The 20,465-nt window shown below is 35.1% G+C and overlaps 1 protein-coding gene and 1 pseudogene across 1 annotated transcript; one reads left to right on the top strand and one right to left on the bottom strand.

Moving 5' to 3' along the window:
* Window positions 1-4,207: 4,207 nt before the first annotated feature.
* Window positions 4,208-6,493, bottom strand: LOC148584123 (uncharacterized). Its single transcript, XM_088518749.1, has 4 exons — window positions 6,184-6,493; window positions 5,109-6,103; window positions 4,656-4,854; window positions 4,208-4,539 (listed from the first exon to the last, which is right to left on the bottom strand). Exons 1-4 carry the CDS (start codon window positions 6,491-6,493, stop codon window positions 4,208-4,210), a joined length of 1,836 nt encoding a protein of 611 aa, XP_088374875.1.
* Window positions 6,494-15,633: 9,140 nt separating this feature from the next.
* Window positions 15,634-18,183, top strand: LOC132162938 (disease resistance protein At4g27190-like; annotated as a pseudogene).
* The last annotated feature ends 2,282 nt before the right edge of the window (window positions 18,184-20,465 follow it).

The following is a 20,465-nucleotide window of genomic DNA, read 5'->3' as shown; positions in this document are numbered from 1 at the left end:
TGGTTAGCGGTTATTGGCAATTACCGCTAACCGTAACCGCCTTAGCGGTTAGTAGATTTCACTAACCGCAACCGCTAACCGCTAACCGTTAGGCAGTTAGCGGTTAGTTACTAACCGCCGGTTAGCGGTTAGTGAAATAGCTAACCGCCCGCTAACCGCTTTTTCAAAGTTGGGGTTTTTTTGGGTATTTTTGGGCTTTTTTTACTACTGTAGCATTTTTTACCCTCATTTGTTTTTTGTATTTTTAGTGTCTTCTTAGGCCCAATTGCTATAAAAAGAGCAGATATTGAAAAATCAAAAATATTTGACCCCAAATTTACATTTACTTGTTTTGAATCATAACTGGTTAACATTTAAAAAAAAAAAAAAAAAAAAAAAAAAAAACAACCCAGCATAAATATATACAAGCAAATGTCTTGGCAGGGGCCTCGTGGAGGCCTAGCTGGGTCCAAGTGGGGCCCGATGGTGTCTTGGCAAGTCTCAATGGGGGCCAATGGTGCCCCGAGAGTGTCACGATGGGGTTCTGATGAGGTCCAAGTAAAGTCCCGACGGTGTCTCAGTGGGGTCCTATCAGAGTCACGACAAATCATAGCAAAGTCTTAGTGAGTCTCAGTGGTGTCACAATGAAGTCCAAGGCTCGGCGAAGTCTCATTGGGGTCCTGGCAATGTCATGACGAGGTCCTAACTATTTCATAACAATGGCATGACCAGTCAAGGTGGAGTCTTGGCAAAAACTCTATAATACCCCAATCATCAAAAAATATGAAAAATATTTTTCATAATTATTTTACATCGAAATAAATAGAGTTTTAACCTTAGCTTTTGGGCTAGATTGAATTAGAGTTCCAACCCAAATTTGAGGACATTGGGAGTTGGGACCTTAGTTTTTCTTAAATAATAATAATAATAATAATAATAATAATAATAATAAACACTTGTTGCCCCCACCCCTATTTACCTCCGCCTACCCTCATCTAAGTCTTGTGCTACTACTTACCAAAAAAAAAAATAAAAAAAAAAAAGTCTTGTACAACTACTTAAACAAGCATTCAAATACATGTCAACGTTGCTTTGTTCTCAAGTTTGCCATGACCCCATTTTAGAGCTTCATAAAATCATTGAATTTGCAACAATAATGCACTCCAAACATGAAATGGAGAAAACATGAGACCTCATGCCCGTAACAAGAATAGCGACACTACTAGTTCCAGGTTCATATCAATTTAAGGTTTTCAAAACTTTGCAAGTTGTTCCAAAATGCGGCTCTAGGTTTTTTTCTCCTTTTCCAATTACTAAAATCTCTCTTCTCTCATATCCGTGCTACAAAAATAATGTATCAACTTGCAAGATAAGGTATTCTGGATACCACAGGACAAAAAACATTGTATACATTTTAATGGAAAAGCTCTGCAAAATGGTGGCTTCTCATTTCACAAAATTTTCCAAGTGCTCCCAACACCTGGGCACCAGTAATTCAGCATGCAGGTATTGACTTGCAGCACTGATGTTCCTTGAAAGATCAATAGATGGCAATGCTTCTTGTACTCATTAAGCTGCAACACAAAATGATGTACATAATAATATTAAGGGGAAACTTCACTAAGTCATCCTGAACTTTTGGCCAATTTTTCAGACCCCCCCTGAACTTCCAAAACTCTCATTTTGGACGCCTAAACTTCTATTTTCTCTCAAATAGGGCCCTTCCGTCTATCTGAAGCATTAAGACCAAATGGAATGCACATCACTTGACTTTCACGTGATTTTTTAGCCTTCACTTACCCCTTTTGCCCTCACACTCACTCACACTCACTCACCATTACACTCACAAAGTACCCACATATAAGACCTAAACACTACCGAAGATGTCGACGAAACCCCCGAAAACGAGAGAGCTCGAAGATCCACTACCCAAGCCGTGCATGAAACCACCGAGAACGAGAGAGATCGAAGACCCTCTGCCCAAGCTATGCAATAAACCACCGAGAACGAGAGAGCTCGAAGACCCACTACCCAAGCCGTGCAAGAAACCACCGAGAACGAGAGAGATCGAAGACCCACTACTCAAGCCGTGCAATAAACCACCGAGAACGAGAGAGCTCGAAGACCCACTACCCAAGCCGTACAAGAAACCACCGAGAACGAGAGAACTCGAAGACCCACTACCCAAGTTGTGCAAGAAACCACCGAGAATGAGGAGCATGAAGACCCACTACCCAAGCTGTAGAAAAAAAATCACTGGGTTCCAGCCATCCATTGGAAAAGATTAGGAAGGAAGTCGAAGAAACAAAGCTGAGGATTTAGTTGGGAGTCACGTGCGTCTCGACGGTGAAGAATCCCACACGACGGGGATACCCAGTACCGGTGAAAGTCGATTCTATCATCCACCGGCAAAATTACCCAGTACCTAGTACTGGCGAGGTGACGACGGTGAAATATGGAGCACTTCGAGGGTGTGGTATGCAATTCAGGATCGAGCTATCCAATTTGCAAATGTGGGAGCAAAACAGTTATCAAAACTGCATCAACAAGTAAAAATTATGGCAAAAGGTTTTATGCTTGTGTTAATTATTTAGTAAGATGTGTTTTAGAATTTATTTTTTCACTTGAATTTTCTGCTCATCCCTGTTATGCCAAAATTCTGTATTAATTGGGTAAACCCTAATTCTTGTGACCATAGTTTTTGTGACCCTAATTTACGTGATTATGCATAATGAAAAAAATCGTGGTTGCAATTATTTTAAATGGGTTAAACCTGAAATTTGTGTGTGTGTGTGTGCAGTGATCGAGTGATGTCGATGTTGATGGAGTGGCAGAACGAATTGAAGTCCGAAGAGGCAATGGGAATCTTCAAATGCAAGCTTGAGCTTGCTGAATACAAGTCCAAAATTGAAGTTGATGTTGCAAATTTTGAAGTTAAACTTCAAAGGGTTGAGACTGAGTATCGTTGGATGCAGTTGAAGTTTCGAGTTGCACTTGCATCTTTTTGGTGTCTTGTTGCTGTACTGATGTGTTTCCGTTTTTCTAATGGACTTGCATCAAGGCTGATGTTAAGCAGCTGAGATAGACATTTTGTTTTGTTTATTTGTATCAAACTTGTATGAATTGACCATTTTGGTAATGTTTTTTAGGTATTAGTTAGGTTGTAATGTTTGTTATGGCTTGTATGGATTTTGTTGGCACAATTGACTCTAGTATTGAAATGGATGGATTTTGTTGGCACAATTGACTCTAGTGAAGAAATGGATTTGTCCTCTTAATGAATGGTATTGATCCCAATTGATGTTATTGCTTGCTGTTGTGTTACCTTAATATTGGGAAATAAAACATTGGCTAAATATTGTCATCCACACGTTGTCAAGCACTACCAAATTTACACCAAAATTTACACTGTGTGTTCAAACTCCTAACCTAATCTAGCTATCAAAATCAATGCAAGCAGTACATATATTTAATCACAACTACTTAAGACCATTCCTTATTTAATTTTAATCCAAAATTTGGTCCAAATGTGTTGAAAACATACATGGGCATCAAAATTAACCTACAATTCATATCAATGCAATCACTACCAATCAAACACCAAAATTTGGTCCAAATGTGTTGAACACATACATGACCATCAAAATTAACCTATAATTCATGTCAATACAATCACTACCAATCAAACACCAAAATTTGGTCCAAATGTGTTGAACACATACATGGGCATCATAATTAACCTACAATTCATATCAATGCAATCACTACCAATCAAACACCAAAATTTGGTCCAAATGTGTTGAACACATACATGGCCATCAAAATTAACCTACAATTCATGTCAATGCAATCACTACCAATCAAACACCAAAATTTGGTCCAAATGTGTTGAACACATACATGGCCATCAAAATTAACTTACAATTCATATCAATGCAAGCACTACAACATTTACACCTAAATTTACACCAAATGTATTCAAAACATACATGGCCATCAAAATTAACTTACAATTCATATCAATGCAAGCACTACAAAATTTACACCAAATGTACCTAAACACAACACCAAGCTTCAGCTTGCATAAAATGTTGTCAAAACATACATGACCATCAACCCTAAATCCATTACAATGTTTAGAAAATACCCCAACACACAACAAGTAGTTACCAATAAAACAGTACAAACTGAGACAAACAATTTCAGCAAACGACTCTTTATGTCATGGTTATTGCATCTTCTGCTTCCCTTTGTCCTTCACTGTTTTGGTGGACTTATCTTTCCCCCTATCCATTCTTCTAACATGTTCCTGAAAACCTGGTGGATGGTCAAGAGCTGTCCCTTTTGCCTTTTGTATGTCAAAATCAGGTGGGGCAGTACGAAATGTAATACCACCTGCTTTGGGAGGCCCCCAAGCACATACTGGTCCACCACCTGGAATTGGGGGTGGCCCAGCAGGGTTACCAGTCAAGTCAACTACAATCTTCTGCTTGGTAGGTTCTCTTCCACTACTAACAAGTTCCCTCAACCTACCACCTGCCCTTGTCCTTGTGGCCAACCCTAGTGTTCTTTATTCTTATTCCCAAATATGGTAGATGCCTGCAATTAATCACATACAATTAGGCCCCTAATTTTTGTTTAAGGGTTTAATTTATAGAAAAAATATGAAGAATTACTCACACTCGGTTTGTATGCATAATGTGTTGCTTTTCTGACTGGCTGGGTGGCAGAAGGTGCAGCTCTCACATGTTGACTGACAGAAGTTGCTACTCCCACAGGCTGTGACTGTCGTTGTAATGCAATCTCTTCACATGGCCTAAATGCCGGCTGTGAGACATGCAGTGGTGCATTCGGTGAGGCTGGCATAAATGCAGGCTGAGATTCAGGATGTGAAGGTGTTTGACTTATGGATGTTGAACATCCACTAGATTGTGATCTCCCTGCCCTGCTTGAACTTGATGGTGTGTTCACTTTTCTCTTTTTCCTGCTAGTTGATGAAGTAGCAGTTTATTATCCATCCAACTACAAACACAAACAATCAACAAACAAAATATGCAAACCAATTTAATAAATTGAACATTATGCAGTAAACACTAAACAGTAAATATTCTCAATGAATAAACCATTACCATGTCCAAATTCCAGTCAGTTGATGCATTATCTCTATAGTACTCTCTGACACGTGACCTTCGTTCCTCTTGTCTATGCCTGGCTACACATGACTTCTTGTTGTGACCAAGCTTCATGCAGTACCTACATTGTTTCTTGTGGCCCCCCTTCCTAATTGAATAAGCATTTCTTGGTTCATTCGCACCCCTTTGTCTAATTTTTTTAGGTCTGCCAGGAGCTACCCTCATCTTTGGTGGCTCAATCTTTGGTTGGTTGCTTATTGGCCACTGATCTTCACTTGGCACAGAGAAGACAGTGTAGTCATATGACTTGTAGTATTTATTCTTGCCATAGTAATCACTCAAATATTTGGCTGGGTCTCCACCTTGGTGTAAAATGGCAGAAATGCCATGAGAACATGGGATACCAGTTACATCCCATTTCCTGCATCCACAGGTTCTGCCATCCACATCTACAACAAATTTCTTCCCCATGCACTCAACTTCAAACATACCCTGACCGGCGTATGTACACCAACAATTACTAGCTTCATCCTCTTCTTTTTCTAACTTCTTCCTAATCTTTGGCCCTAAGGCCTCCTCCATTGAACTGATTAATTCCTTCTTCCTCACATACCTTCTCATCAACTTACATCTAATACCTTCCAACATACTCAGGATTGTCTGGTCACGGTATTTTTTTATACATGAATTGAAGCTCTCACAAGTGTTGTTGTGTAAGAGGCCAGACTTACAAATTGTATTGAACCATCCCCTACACCAAGTGCTAGGGTCAATCTTCTCCAGGTAGGCATGTGCATCCTTACTCATCTTCTTTATCTCATCCATTACTCTGTAGAATTCTTGCTTTGTGTAGGATGCCGCAGCTTGCCAAAGAAGATCTTTTAGTAGCACACCCCTATGACCTGAGTTCCTGAAATTAGCGTACAAGTGTCTAACACATGTACAATGCTCGGACTGTGGATATACTTGTTCTAGGTTTGGAATGAGGCCCTGTACAATAGTTGAAAGCATAATTAGTTGCATTACACTAAACATTTAAATTATATGAATAATAAATAACTATTATTTTACTTCTGTCGATCCGAAATAAAAGTCCATCCATGTCGACTAGGGCCAAGATTTATAACAAGCGCCTTTAGAAACCATGTCCAGCTGTCTTTTGTCTCAGCCTCTACAACAGCAATTGCAATAGGGTACATGTTGTTGTTGGCATCCCTTCCCACAGCAGCCATGATCTGCCCCTTATACGTACCCTTTAAAAAACATGCATCAAGACCTACGACAGGCCTACACCCTTCCACAAAACCATTCTTCATGGCTGCCAATGAAAAATAATGGCTTTGAAATCTGCATGGCACCTGAGGCATTGGTCTCTCAACCATCAATATCAAACAACTGCCCACATTAGTGCTCCTAACTATGGAGCAATAATCCCACAACCGATAATACTACTCATCTAGTTTCCTAAAAATAATTTCCCTTGCTCTTTTCCTTGCCCTATACAAAGAACTGACATGGACATCCACATTCTATTTTGCTTTTACCTTTTTCTGCAAAACATCTATGGGCATGTTTGGCTGCTCCTTAAAAGAGTCTATGCACCACTCTGCAATCCAAGTTGAAGTGACCATATGATTTTGGTACTTCCTAGTGCAAGTGTGTTTGGGCCTTATGGACACTAAAAGGAATGTCATCTCGTTCTTCAACTGCCTCCCATACACCCTATAGTTGCACCTTGGATCTTTGCAGACAATCACAATCCTCTTGTTTTCATTTCTCTTGAATTTCAAATCCTTTCCCCTACTAATATTGTATTGTCTCACGGCTTTTCTAAATTCCACTGCACTATGAAATGTATTCCCTAGAACCAATGTCGGATTATTCATATCACTATGATCAAAAGGGATTCTTTTGGTTACATCCTTACAGGATAAGTGCACTAATCTTTCATCACCACTACCATGTGGTGATTCTAGCTTATCACTATCATACATGTCTCTACTACTATCACTCTCTTCTCTCTCTTCCCCACCCTCCCTAGCATTGCCTTCCCCAGCATCACCCTCCCCAGAAACATCATCAACACCCCCTTCCACTTCTATCTCCTCAACAACCTCTTCAGCATTTCCAACCCCTTCAGGAATGACCTCACTGTGATGAGTGGTATCCTCATCAGAATCAAAACAATCTGTATCATCACTAAGAACTGAATCCCAGAATGCATCCTTCCTAAACACAAATTCCCTCTCAGACTCTGAATCGTCTTCTTCATCTCCATCAACTACATTATCTGTTACACCATAAGTTACTATATACAACACTACAAGAGCATGATCTAGATGTTTTGCCACCATTTCAGTTGCATTGTAATCAGATGACAGAAGTCTTAGCCCTTGGTCTAATGATAAACCTGGTACACTGTAATAAACAAGGTCCTCAGACCTATACCCATATGTCCTACATATGTCCTCTATATCAGAAAATTTTAATTTGTTCCCATCATACGGGTCTGGGTAATTACTAATATTGCCCCCTACATAATTAATCCTATATTGCCTGTTAAAACAACCCCCATGATGGACTTCAAACATCATACAATGTGTACCCATGATGTATCCTGCCACATTCATTACAGTTAAAATTTTAATATAATACCATACACAATCCCAACACAAAAAATTAATACAATCTCTAAAAGTTATAAAAATACCAAGGAGTAGACATTTGCCATAATCATATACCAATGAGCAGACATCTGACAAACCACAAGACAGTGATAAAAGAAAAATCCCAAAGCATAACTTTAAACAAGCAACTAAAGTTTAAGCACTAGTAACTTTCATCAATCATTATTACAAAGCAACCCACCAAACAATTTCAGCAAATAAAAAACAACAACAATCACAAGTGCTGGTCAATAACTGGACCCAATCAAAGAATACATTTAATCTTAGTTTAATTAAAAATCATACACAACTCTTTAGAAAATTTGCCCCTATACCCTAACAACATTCTACATCTTACCCCTGTGCTCAAAGCAGCCACCAAACAGACTACATGGCAATGATAAAAAAAATTCCTAAACACAACTTTAAACAAGCCACTAAAGTTTAACTACTAGTAACTAAACCCTTGTGATAAAAAAGGAAAAAAAAAAATGTAGTAATACCCTAAACAGTTATAAAAAAAAAAAAAAATAATAAAATAAAAAAAACAGAAAAAAAACCCGAAGAGCATAGTACATTATGCTACACACTATGCATTGTGGTCCCGTTTGGTTATATCAGCGCTCTAATATTGTATTGTAAACAACAACTTCAACAAAAAGTGCATATCTCTGCCAATGTATAAGCACATTTGTGCCTTTTAAGGTCAGCAACCAAACAAGTGGTGGTGAAAGGGACCACTTGACCACTTTATTCAATGTAATAAAACTCATCTCGTTCAAATCACGTGTCCAACACAACTCCAACCAAGGGGACCACACTTAGATCAGAAAAACAACAACTTGAGAATATGTGGAACTAACGACAAGCTGACCACACATATGACAACTTTTAACACCTTATCAGAAAACAACGAATCTAAAAAACGACGAGAATATGACCCACTTGAAATAAATACTACTTAAAAACCCTAAAAAAATAAATACTACTCAAAATCGCATCCAAAGGCGTTACATGCAAAATCCCCCACAAACAATCCAACCCAAATTATTGATTAACCATAAATTTCAAAAAATTTCGAATACAAACCCTAAATCTAAATTTTAGGGATAACGAAACTTACTTGATTATAGTGGATTCCAACTGATTTATATGGGATTTCTAACTAACACGCTGCAAATCGACAGCCAAACTTCAGCTACAATGGTTCGCTGGCGATGATGACGATGGTTCGCACGGGCAGTACCTTCAGTACCTTCTAGAAGTGTTTCGCAACTTTCTGACGTTGATTTCGAAACAATTAGGTTAAATGTTGCCCCTTTTCAAGTGAGGGTATTTTAGGTGTTTCAGTGAGTGAGTGTGAGGCAAAATGGGTAAGTGAAGGCTAAAAAATCACGTGAAAGTCATGTGATGTGCATTCCGTTTGGTTTTAACGCTTCAGATAGACGGAAGAACCCTATTTGAGAGAAAATGGTAGGTGTCCAAAATGATAGTTTTGGAAGTTCAGGGGGGGTCTGCAAAATCGGCCGGAAGTTCAGTGGGGCTTAGTGAAGTTTCCCCTAATATTAAATTCTTTCCGCTAGCTATAGAGGAAAAAAATAAAAGAAATGCTACAAACACTCTCAAGTGCATACTCATTGACGTAGCAATGAAATTCATAATTAGATTTTGGCTCCAATGACAATTTTCACTTTCACATCAAGAAATGTGCACTTGGGAGTGTGTAGTGTTTCTCGGGAAAAGAAACATCACCTCATCTTGGCTTAATTTGTTAAAACCATTTTTTTTTTGTCTACGCTGATTCTGCTTCATCAGTTGCAGGCAGCACAAGGTTTCTAGCATTTAAAGAGCCAAGGAGGCTCTCAATGGAAGAAAACAAGGATACGAAACATTCATCAAGTTAGAATAGGTGCCACCTGTTGAAAATTGGAAATAACACTCACAACGAGATTACACAAAATAGAAAGAGGAATATTCAACTTTATTCAACTTGATAAAATAAATTGCTTACATGAGTATTTATATGATACAAATGACTCTTCTAACTTCTTCACAATAACTTTATTCATTTACATCTCATATAACTACCATGTAACTCCTATGTAAAATAACTCTTGAAAAAACTAAAAGACACAACCTCTTCAACTCACTTAGTAACATATGAGAATATGAAATGAAAAAACACTTAGTAACATATGAGAATATGACATGAAAAGACTCAACTAAATGTTAAAATTAAGTTTATTATTCAACACCCCATTTTAAACTTAATTTCTTTTAACCTCCTTGAAATAACGAAGAATTCTTTTAGCTACCTTGAAATGAGGTAGGTGACTCCATATAATGACTAATAAGCTCAACTCTAAGGAGAATATCCGGTCTTGTCAAGTATCTCAAATTTTCAACTAAACTATTAAAGATTGTTGGATCCACTCTTTCTCCTTCTTCATTCTTCTTTGTCTTGACCACCCATTTCACTCTAGTGGGTTTTTGTTCTTTTGGAATATTCGCCAACTCCCATGTTTTCTTTCAATTACCCATTTCCTTTAAATTTTGTCAAAATTTTCAAAATACCTTTATTTTTATTATAAAAAAGTAAAGTAAAAATTGTAAAGATTCAAGCATTTATTTATATTTTTTATAAAAAAATTTTTTTTGCAACATCTTTTCAATTTTTTTTTTTTAATAAAAGATGAGTATTTTGGACATTTTGAATAAAATTAACGGAAAATCCTAATGAAAGTGGGGTAATTGAAAGAAATTGAAAGTTCAAAGCAAAGAGAGTTTTTAGCGGTTGTGAGATAATGCCAAAAACGAGTGGAAGTTCAAAGCAATTTTCTTAAATTTCTCTAAATTATTATTAAATTTGAGATATGATTCAGTAATAATTTTAAAAATTATATCAATTTAAAAAATAGCAAAAAAGATTTGTCTACTTTTAGAATTAGACAATTATTTGTGGGCCAATTGAAAAGGATGATCAATCATAGGGGTGTCAATGAGGGCGGTTAGAAACCACCTGCTAACCGCTATAACCGTTAACTGCTAACCGCTTAACCGTATTAACCGCTACCCGCTTAACCGTTATAACCGCCTAGCGGTTAGCGGTTAGAGGTTATTGGGTTTACTAATCGTAATCGCTAACCGCTAACCGCTTTTTTATATAATATATTTTTATAATTATAATTATAATAATATTTATACATATAACATAATCACTTGATCATTAAATCACAATTTTTTTTTTTAGATAATTAAATCACAATTTGAGTATTAATATATTATCACTATAATTTATATGATTATATCACATGATCAATTGATCATTAAATCATTTGATTATATAATATCAAATTATACATATATAATATGACATAACTCATAAGTATATCAATTCATATTAATACAACAATTAAGTATCTAGAGACTTAGTTCCAATGTATGTTATAAACTTATAAGTCTATATATGTTATAAATTATAATTATACATATATGCATATGAATAATATAAATGTATAACATTAATACTTAATCATATGATTCAATGACAATTCAAATACTTTATTCAAGTTAATCATATTATTAATGTACAATGATAATGTGATTCGTATAATATCAAATTAAGTAATTGGCATTAGATTCAATAATGTGTTACTTATCACCACAATTGAAGTATTAATGGATTATCATTCTAATTTATATGATTACATAATAACAAATTATATATATATAATATGACATAAGTCATAAGTATACCAATTCATACTAATACAACAATTAAGTACATAGAGACTTAGTTCCAATGTATGTTATAAACTTATAAGTCTATATATGTTATAAATTATAATTATACATATATGCATATGAATAATATAAATGTATAATATCAATACTTAATTATATGATTTAATGACAATTCAAATACTTTATTCAAGTGAATCATACTATTAATATACAATGATAATGTGATTCGTATAATATCAAATTAAGTAATTGACATTGGATTTAACAATGTATTACTTATAAACGCAATTGAAGTATTAATGTATTATCATTCTAATTTTAGTAATATTATCACTATAATTGATATGATTATATCACATGATGAATTAATCATTAAATCATATTATTATATAATAATAAATAATATATATAATCATATATAATATGACATATAATCATATATATCATATGTTTTATTTGAACTTCTTTTATATGTTGTGTTGAACTTTTTATATATATATATATATATATATATATATATATATTTTATATATGTTGTGACAGTTGTGTTGAACTTTTTTTATATGTTTTTTTTTTTATTTTTTTTTTATTTTTTTTATTTTTTAAGTTAACAAGTTATGATTTAATATTTAAGGAATTTGTTTTTAAAGTACAAGTAAATGTAAATTTGGGGTCAAATATTTTTGATTTTTCAATATGAGCTATTTTTATAGCAATTGGGTCTAAGAAGACACTAAAAGTACAAAAAACAAATGAGGGTAAAAAATGCTATAGTAAAAAAAAAAAAAAAGCCCAAAAAGGCCCAAAAAGCCCAAAAAAAATGCAGAATTTTGAAAAAGTGGTTAGCGGGCGGTTACCTACTTCACGAACTACCAACCGGCGGTTAGTAGTCAACTGCTAACCGCTTAGCGGTTGCGGGTAGTGAAATCTGCTAACCGGTAAGGCGGTTACTGTTAGCGGTTATTGCCAATAACCGTTAACCGTATTGACACCCCTAATCAATCAAGCGGGCCACTCGAATCTGCAAAGGTAGAAAAAGTAGGACAAAAAAGTGTTGCTTTGTTAATAAAGTTCTTTTTCTTTGAACCCTCAAACCACATAGCAAAATCAGGTTGCCAAATCGTGCCTCACACGGCGCCCTCTAATTTGCTAAATTATTTGATGAACACTTTTTATTCTTTAAATGTGAAGATATATTAAAATAAGGAAAATGATAAAGGTACAATTTAAATTTAACTTTGGTTCAATTTTTTTCTTAAGTTTTTTTTTAAAATTGCTTGTAGAGGAGAGAGAGAGCCTTAAGCTAGAGAGAGAGAAAAATCTGATCTAAAAATTGAGCAAAAATTGAGTTTAAGTTGTGTGAAATAGAGGTTTTGATCAATGTGAAGATTCAAGATACGCAGGTTTGAAATGGAAGTCCTACTACAAGTTGTTTAAGCTTTTTCTTGGTTTGTGGCCTTTGCCAAAGGAAGCCCTTGTTACATTTTTTTTTTTTTTTACTAATTTTATATTTACTTCGATTTTTGAATATAATTTTTTTATACTTATAGGTGATATATATATATATAGTGTTAATCAACGTAACATTTTTTTTTTTTTTAATGTAAAACAGACAACTTTGCACCTAAACGTTATTTTTTTTCGAGGATCCGTACACCTACTGCAAAGGTAGAAGAGGGCGTGATGTGACAAATGAGAGAACCAAATTGCTTTTATTTATTTATTTATTTTTTCAATCAAATAAGGAAGATGGATTAGATGTGATGGACCGCAACAAAGGGGTGGACACTTTAAAAATAAACCCAAAAGATAAAATACAATACATAATTGATAATAGTAACCGTAACAAACTATAGGCAATGGTTTCATTCATGATTCAGAAGAATTATAAATAAATCGAGCCTTTCAAAGGGCCGCACAAGACAGTTAACAAACGGTAAAATGACTCAGTTAAGAGTCCCAACCGGTGAAGACAATTATCTCCGTTAAGAGGTAGTTGTAGGAAATGTACTGTAGAAAACTAGATAGGAGTCGTTGAAAAACGAATGCCAACAACAAAAGTTTCCTCTACAAGATCAAATCAATTCAGATCAGGGAAACAATCACCCACAAGAAATAGAAAATAAAGTAAAACACAACAGAAACAGAAAATATAGGAAAATATCCAAAAAAGAAAAAAAACTACAACAACGATCTGAACTCCGGCACCAGGCAGGCAGTCGGAGGAGCTTGAGTGGCAAGGGATATCCACTCTCCCCACGCACCATCGCGTGGGAACAAAATTGCTGCATTGCATTGCCACTCATCAATCACGAGGCCACGCATATGAGTTTTCATTTTAATTCTATTTGTAGCTTATTATAGGAAATTGTTAAGAGCTTCAATTTAGATTCATTATTTGATGATTTTATTTTTTTAAGAGGCCGTAAAGTGTAGTTTTAAACACTCTTTATACTAGTACCGACATGTTACATTTCTAATATATCAATTTTAACATATATCTATGAACTTTTATAGATATATTTTTTGTGATATGTAATAAATTACTCAATTTTTATTTTAAATTATGTTTATCATATTTTTTGTTGCCCCTTTTAGTAATAATTATCTGGCTCCGCTACCGAACCATATAATTATGTTTTGGTGGGTCATAATTTCTCCACTATGCCTGCTTCTTTTGTTCATTTGTTTATGTTTTTTTTTTTTCCTCCATGATGTTCTTGATGGGCTGATGTTCTTTTTCCTCTGTGTTTCATTGTTCACTGTTGACACTATACTCATTTTGCACTCTCTGCTACACTCTAAAGTTTCTCTACCAAACTCTGATCTTGGATTTTAATATTCACTCTGCTCTTCACTCTCAAGTCTCAAGACGGGTAAAAGTAAAACAGAGGTACGTGATTCTACTCACCATGTCTTTGCTTCTTAAATTTACGAGTACATTAGTATCCAAATCCCTTAATTCCATTGGGTTTCTCTACCGGGGAGTAGCACTTTTTCTGGATTAATTTTAGACAAAATGTTGTTGCTGAGCAGGGATAGAATCAGCCTTCTCTACCATTTGATTCATGTTCACTTTGTTGAGTGAAATATTTTATTTTATTTTGTATTCATAAAAAGAATGTTTAATTTGCTCAGTATTTTTCTTCATAACTTCAGAGCTATATGAGTTTTATGTCTACTAAAATATAATAGGTATTACACCAACAATATCAAGATTCGTGCAAATTTTTAATTAAAGCTTTGATAATTTACATCCAGCTTTTCTTCTTGCTATTTTTTCCTTTTTTATACACTAATGCAATATTCTATGTGATTATGTCACTATATTAAGTAATATTCTAAATTTTTGGTGTGGAAGGCGGTTGGGAAAAAAAATTGAAACAAAAATGTCTTAATTTTAAAAGCTGAGAATAATTTTGTCTCAATATTAACACTCTTTTGTCTAACTGGATCCTCCTATTCCTACCTTAAGACTTAATTTAGAATGTAATTTTATTTGCTTATTGCTAATTTTGCGCTTTGATATATATATTTTTTTTCCTTTCCAAAATCATATGATAAATATCTGTCCATACGAAAACTACATACATTTTTCCATTTGTTACACAATCATATCCATGCATCTATCCCTATAATTGCTGAATCTTGTATGAGTTTTATTTGTGTTTTCGACTAAAACGAAAAAGATCACAATTTCTTTCATATATTGAAATTTTAATATTTTTAATTACCACCTCCCGTTTCCAATTTAAACACTTTTTTTTTTGAATTGATTAGGGAAAAGGGTTACAGGGGATCCAATTTAAACACTTTGAATATTCATAATGACTCTTAACCGGAGGGCGCCTGATGAAGTAATTAATGCAGGTGTGAAACTCAGGTTTTGTTCCATGTTCTACTTTTCCAATATGATGTGAAGATTCAAGATACGCAGGTTTGAAATGAAAGTCCTACTACAAGTTGTTTAAGGTGATATGATTAAAGTAATTATTCTCATTGCAGTTTTTAGTTGTCTTTTTCTTGGTTTTTAGTTTTCCATTACTTGAACCGACGAAAAAAAAAAAAAAAAAAAAAGAAGGAAGGATAAGAAAAAGGGAAACTTTTTGAAACAAGAATGGAGGTTCTAAGTGCGGTTGTAACAAAAATTGCTGAGTTATTGGTTGCACCAATTGGACAGTGGCTATGTTATTCGTTTGACTACGACAACGACATTAAGACTATGGATAATAAGGTAAAGAGATTGCAGTTGGCTAGAGATAGTGTGCAACATTCCGTTGATTCTGCAAGAAGCAATGGTGAAGAAATTGAAACTCTTGTTACCATGTGGTTGACAAAGGCCGATGAAACTATAGAAGAGGCCAGGAAAATTGTTGTAGTCGAAGAAAGTGCGCATCCGAGGTGGTCTAATGGGGCATGCCTGATCTTGAAGCTGCGGCATCAGCTAAGCCGGAAAGCCAAGAAGATAGTGCAAGTTATTGATGAAGTACTGGAAAATGGCAGATTTGAAAAAGTTTCCTACCGTCCTGCTCCACTGGGGGAGGTGTCTAGGAGACAAATGGATTACATGGACTTTGTTTCAAGAATGTCAACTGCCAAGGGACTTATGGAGGCATTGGGAGATGCTAATACCAACGTGATCGGGGTGTGGGGGATGGCTGGTGCGGGGAAGACTACACTGGTGAGAGAAGTTGCCAGGCAAGCCAAGGAAAAAATGTTATTCGATGAGATGGCCATGGCATATGTGACGCAGAACCCAGATACTAGACGAATTCAAGGAGAAATCGCCGACATGCTAGATCTAAAGCTTGATGCGGAGAGTGAAATAGGAAGAGCAGATCGTTTGATGCAGAGATTAACAAAACACATGAAGACACTTGTTATCCTAGATGATATATGGAAGAAATTGGATTTGGAGAAAATAGGAATTCCTTCTACGGGATGCAAAGTAGTACTGACTTCTAGAGATAAGAATCTATTTTCTTGCGAAATGGGCACTCAGAAGGATTTTGGGCTTGAAGAATTACCCGAAAATGAAGCATGGAATTTGTTTGAAATGATGGTGGGTGATTGTGTTAAAGACCCTAATTTGCGATGTACAGCAACTGAGGTAGCTAAGGAGTGTGCAGGTCTACCTATTGCACTTGTAACAGTTGCTAAGGCATTAAAAGATAAGGATCTATTTCAATGGAAGGATGCGCTCCAGCTACTCAGAAGACCCTCTCCCTACTACTTCACAAGTATGCAGTCAACTGTATATTCTCCTATAGAGCTGAGTTATAGTCATCGTAAGGAGGTTCAATATTTCTTGTTGCTTTGTGCTGAAATGGGTTACACCATTACCTATCGGGACTTGTTGAAATATTGTTATGGATTGGGTTTCTTTCATGGCATTAATTCTTTCGAAGAAGCCAGAAACAGATTAAATAGCAATGTTCGTAATTTGAAAGACTCTTGTCTATTGCTAGATTGTCCCCATGGTTCTGACCATTGCCATATGCATGATGTTGTTCGTGATGTTGCGACATTCATAGCGTCAAGGGATCATAATATGTTTGTACTAAGAGATAATAGTGGGCTAAAAATTGGCCAGATGTAGATGCACTCAAAAGATGTACGATATTCTCTATCCGTGGTGGAGATATCCATGAACTTCCTAACGACATGGAATGTCCAGATTTAAGATTTTTTTTATGTGCATGGTGGGGATCGATCCTTGCAAATCCCAGAGACTTTCTTTAAAGGGATGGGAGAGCTCCAAGTTTTGAATTTGACTAAAATGAAACTTCCATCACTTCCTTCATCACTTAGTCTTCTTGGAAAACTTCAAACATTGTGCTTGATCAATGTGAGTTGGAAGACAGCTATAATTGGAGAGCTCAAGAATTTAGTAGTTCTTAGCCTATTAAGTTTTGACTTGTTACAATTACCTAGAGAAATAGGATTGTTTACTCATTTACGGTTGCTGGATCTGAGCAATTGTTCCAAACTTGAAGTGATTCCACCTAATGTGCTATCAAGCTTGGTTGAATTAGAAGAGTTGTACATGGGAAACAGTTTTGTTCATTGGGAGATTGAAGGACTCAATTCAGAAAGAAATAATGCATGCCTTGCTGGGCTGAAACATTTGTCACAGTTGATCACTTTAGAGTTACACATTCCAGATGCCAGAAATCTGCCTAAAGATCTTTCGTTTGAAAAGTTAGAAAGATATGCAATATCTGTAGGAGATTATGTCCGGGACTCTTCTAAGAAGTGTGAAGCCTCAAAAACATTAAAACTCAAGCTAAATACGAGCTTTCAATCAGAGGTTGAGATTAAATTGCTACTGGAGAGAGTAGAAGATCTTTATTTAGATGAATTAAAGGGTGTTAAGAGTCTTCTAAATGAATTTCAACAACTAAAGCATCTCCATATCCAAAATAATCCCGAGATTAAATATATCATTAACTTAAAGATGCTGGTTGTTGCCTTTCCTGCCTTGGAGACATTTATTCTCAAAAATATGTTCAGCTTGGAAGAAATATGTTATGGCCAACATCCTTTGCAAATGTCCTTTTGTAACTTGAGAATTGTAAAAGTTGAACAGTGTAATAAATTAAAATTTATCTTCTCATCATCCATGGCTAGCAGCCTTGAACAACTCTAAGAATTGGAGGTAAGAGAATGCGGCCTCATGGGAGCAATAGTCATGAAAGACGACAGCAAAATAGAAGACAAAGATAAATCCTTGTTCCCTAAACTACGTCGCTTGGCACTAGAGCATTTTCCAAAGCTCATGAGCTTCTTGACTATACAAAATCTTTTCATAACTGATGCTGGAGAAATCATTTCAGAGGGGAAGCTTCATTTTCACGTGCCAATTCTACACGAAGAGGTATATTAAAGTCCAATTCGTCAAATAATGATCCCACACACTTGGTACAAACTAAAAATAGATGTTTACTTTTTTATTTTATTTTATTATTATTGTTTATTTTATTTTATTTTTTTATCGACCTAAGAAATTATCTTTCTAATTGTAGCAATGTTAATCTTGAAGTTTTAGAATCATTGGAACAAAGATGATCCCTTGCCATTTTCAATTGAAGTGAATGTCACATGTGACAAAAACATGACCTTATTCCCGCCCAAAGAGTACACAGACACAATTATACACACCCTAGCTTGCATGTGCATCTTATAGGTTGTACGTTCAGGAGGAGGAGTAATTGTTGCTACCTACAGGTTGTGTTCCCCATCTTGGAAAGTTTAGAACTGTCATCAGTAAACTTGGCAGAGATAGAGCAAAACCAACATCCAGCAGGGTCCTCTTTTAGATTAACAAACATGCAAGCAACATCGGGATTTGGAAATTTGTCATTCTTGGAAGTAAAAGGCTCTGGTAACATAAAATTTCTGATGTCATTCTCTACAGCTAGATTTATGGTGCATCTCAAACATCTTCACGTATCGGACGCAAGGTTGTGGAAGAGATACTAGTCACAGAATTATTAGTAAATCCTATGGTGTTGTTCCCTCAACTACAATGTCTGTTACTAGAAAATCTTACATTCCTCAAAAGATTTTGCAAAGGAAGTAATATCGAATTTCCATCTTTGAAGAATGTGGGGTAGTACATTGCCCTCAATTAAAGACATTCATAGTCAAACCTGCCAGTCCAGTCATGGAGGGCAGCAAACAACTGAAGGAAATGAATGCAGAGGAGAGCCGTCATTCTATTATGCAACCTTTCTTCAATGAAGAGGTAACTCTGTTTAATTAATTAAAGAAAATAATATTAGATTTATTTTAAACATCCCACTATTTGATTAAAAAAAAGTTTAATAACACTTTAAATGTCTATTGAGTTTGCATGCTAAGTGATGTGTACAACTTCTCGTGTCTTGGGTAGTGACTAGGAGTAAGCAATATACATATTTCACATTTACATTATACTTGAAAATAACTAGCATGTCAACTTTATGTATAGCCATATCAGTTTTTAGAACATATAGCACTGCAACGAACTCATAATTAAATAATTGATTGAGTAAAGACATGAGTTATATTAAGAACCTAATTGATTAAGAAAAATAATATTCCTACTTCATGTTTTTGTAAATAAACAATATTGAATGCGAAAATGCGAAAATGGCAGCTTACTTAGTTTGCTGACCATACGTATATTTATTACTTTGAAAACCAGTTACAACTGAAAAGATAAGAATGCATTTGAATTATAAACGAAGACTAAAGTTATCTACATTTGAATTACAAAAGAACTAAAGAAGATAAGATAACATTGCTACAATTGAATTACGAGTCGTGTGCAATACAGCGTGTGCAAGTGCGAGGTCGATCCACAGGGAATTGTGTCGTGAAAACTAATTCTTATCTAAACTAATCCTATTTTAACCTAGTTCTGAAGTTTGTCGTGCATTTGAAATTGAAAGCAAAAACGGAATCAAAATGAAATAATTAAAAGATAAAAAGGACACTAAGGTTTTCTGAATCTACCTCACCAAATTAAAACATATATTCTCATGTTTTAGGTCATAAATCCGACAAACAATTAAACCCTATGCATGTTCTATTGTTCCTATTGAAAGATTCAATGAATCCATCCATTTGACAAATGACAATGCATATCTAATTTAGTTCAAAAGATCTAATGTATCCATGCTTTGCACAAAAGACAATGGATATCCAAAGTAAATCAAAAGATGCAATGTATGCGTCGGATGAAACACAATGAATATCCAACTTCGGCACAATCAAACACAATTTTGTCACATAATTGAATTTGAAACGAACATACGTTACATTAAGGTCGGAATTGTACGAACAAAACATGAAAGCATAAAACTAATCAATGGTGAGGCTTCATCTTTAACCTTAGTTGAGGATTTAGCTTCTCATGACAAAATAAATCATAAAAAAACTAAATTAATTCATTAAAATT

Source organism: Corylus avellana, chromosome 8 (genome assembly GCF_965113065.1).
Source record: "Corylus avellana chromosome 8, dhCorAvel1.hap1.2, whole genome shotgun sequence".
In the NCBI taxonomy this organism is placed as follows: Eukaryota; Viridiplantae; Streptophyta; class Magnoliopsida; order Fagales; family Betulaceae; genus Corylus; species Corylus avellana.
Note: the sequence above shows the minus strand (reverse complement) of the source record. Positions and strands in the feature narration are given on the sequence as shown.

What these genes read in the sequence shown, in the direction of transcription:
- LOC148584123 (XM_088518749.1), bottom strand. Translation starts at nt 6,493, where the DNA reads ATGGTTGAGAGACCAATGCCTCAGGTGCCATGCAGATTTCAAAGCCAT. An exon ending in TTTTATTTCGGATCGACAGA is followed by an intron (nt 6,104 to 6,183) that starts AGTAAAATAATA and finishes CAACTATTGTAC; the next exon opens with AGGGCCTCATTCCAAACCTA. An exon ending in CTGACTGGAATTTGGACATG is followed by an intron (nt 4,855 to 5,108) that starts GTAATGGTTTAT and finishes CCTGAATCTCAG; the next exon opens with CCTGCATTTATGCCAGCCTC.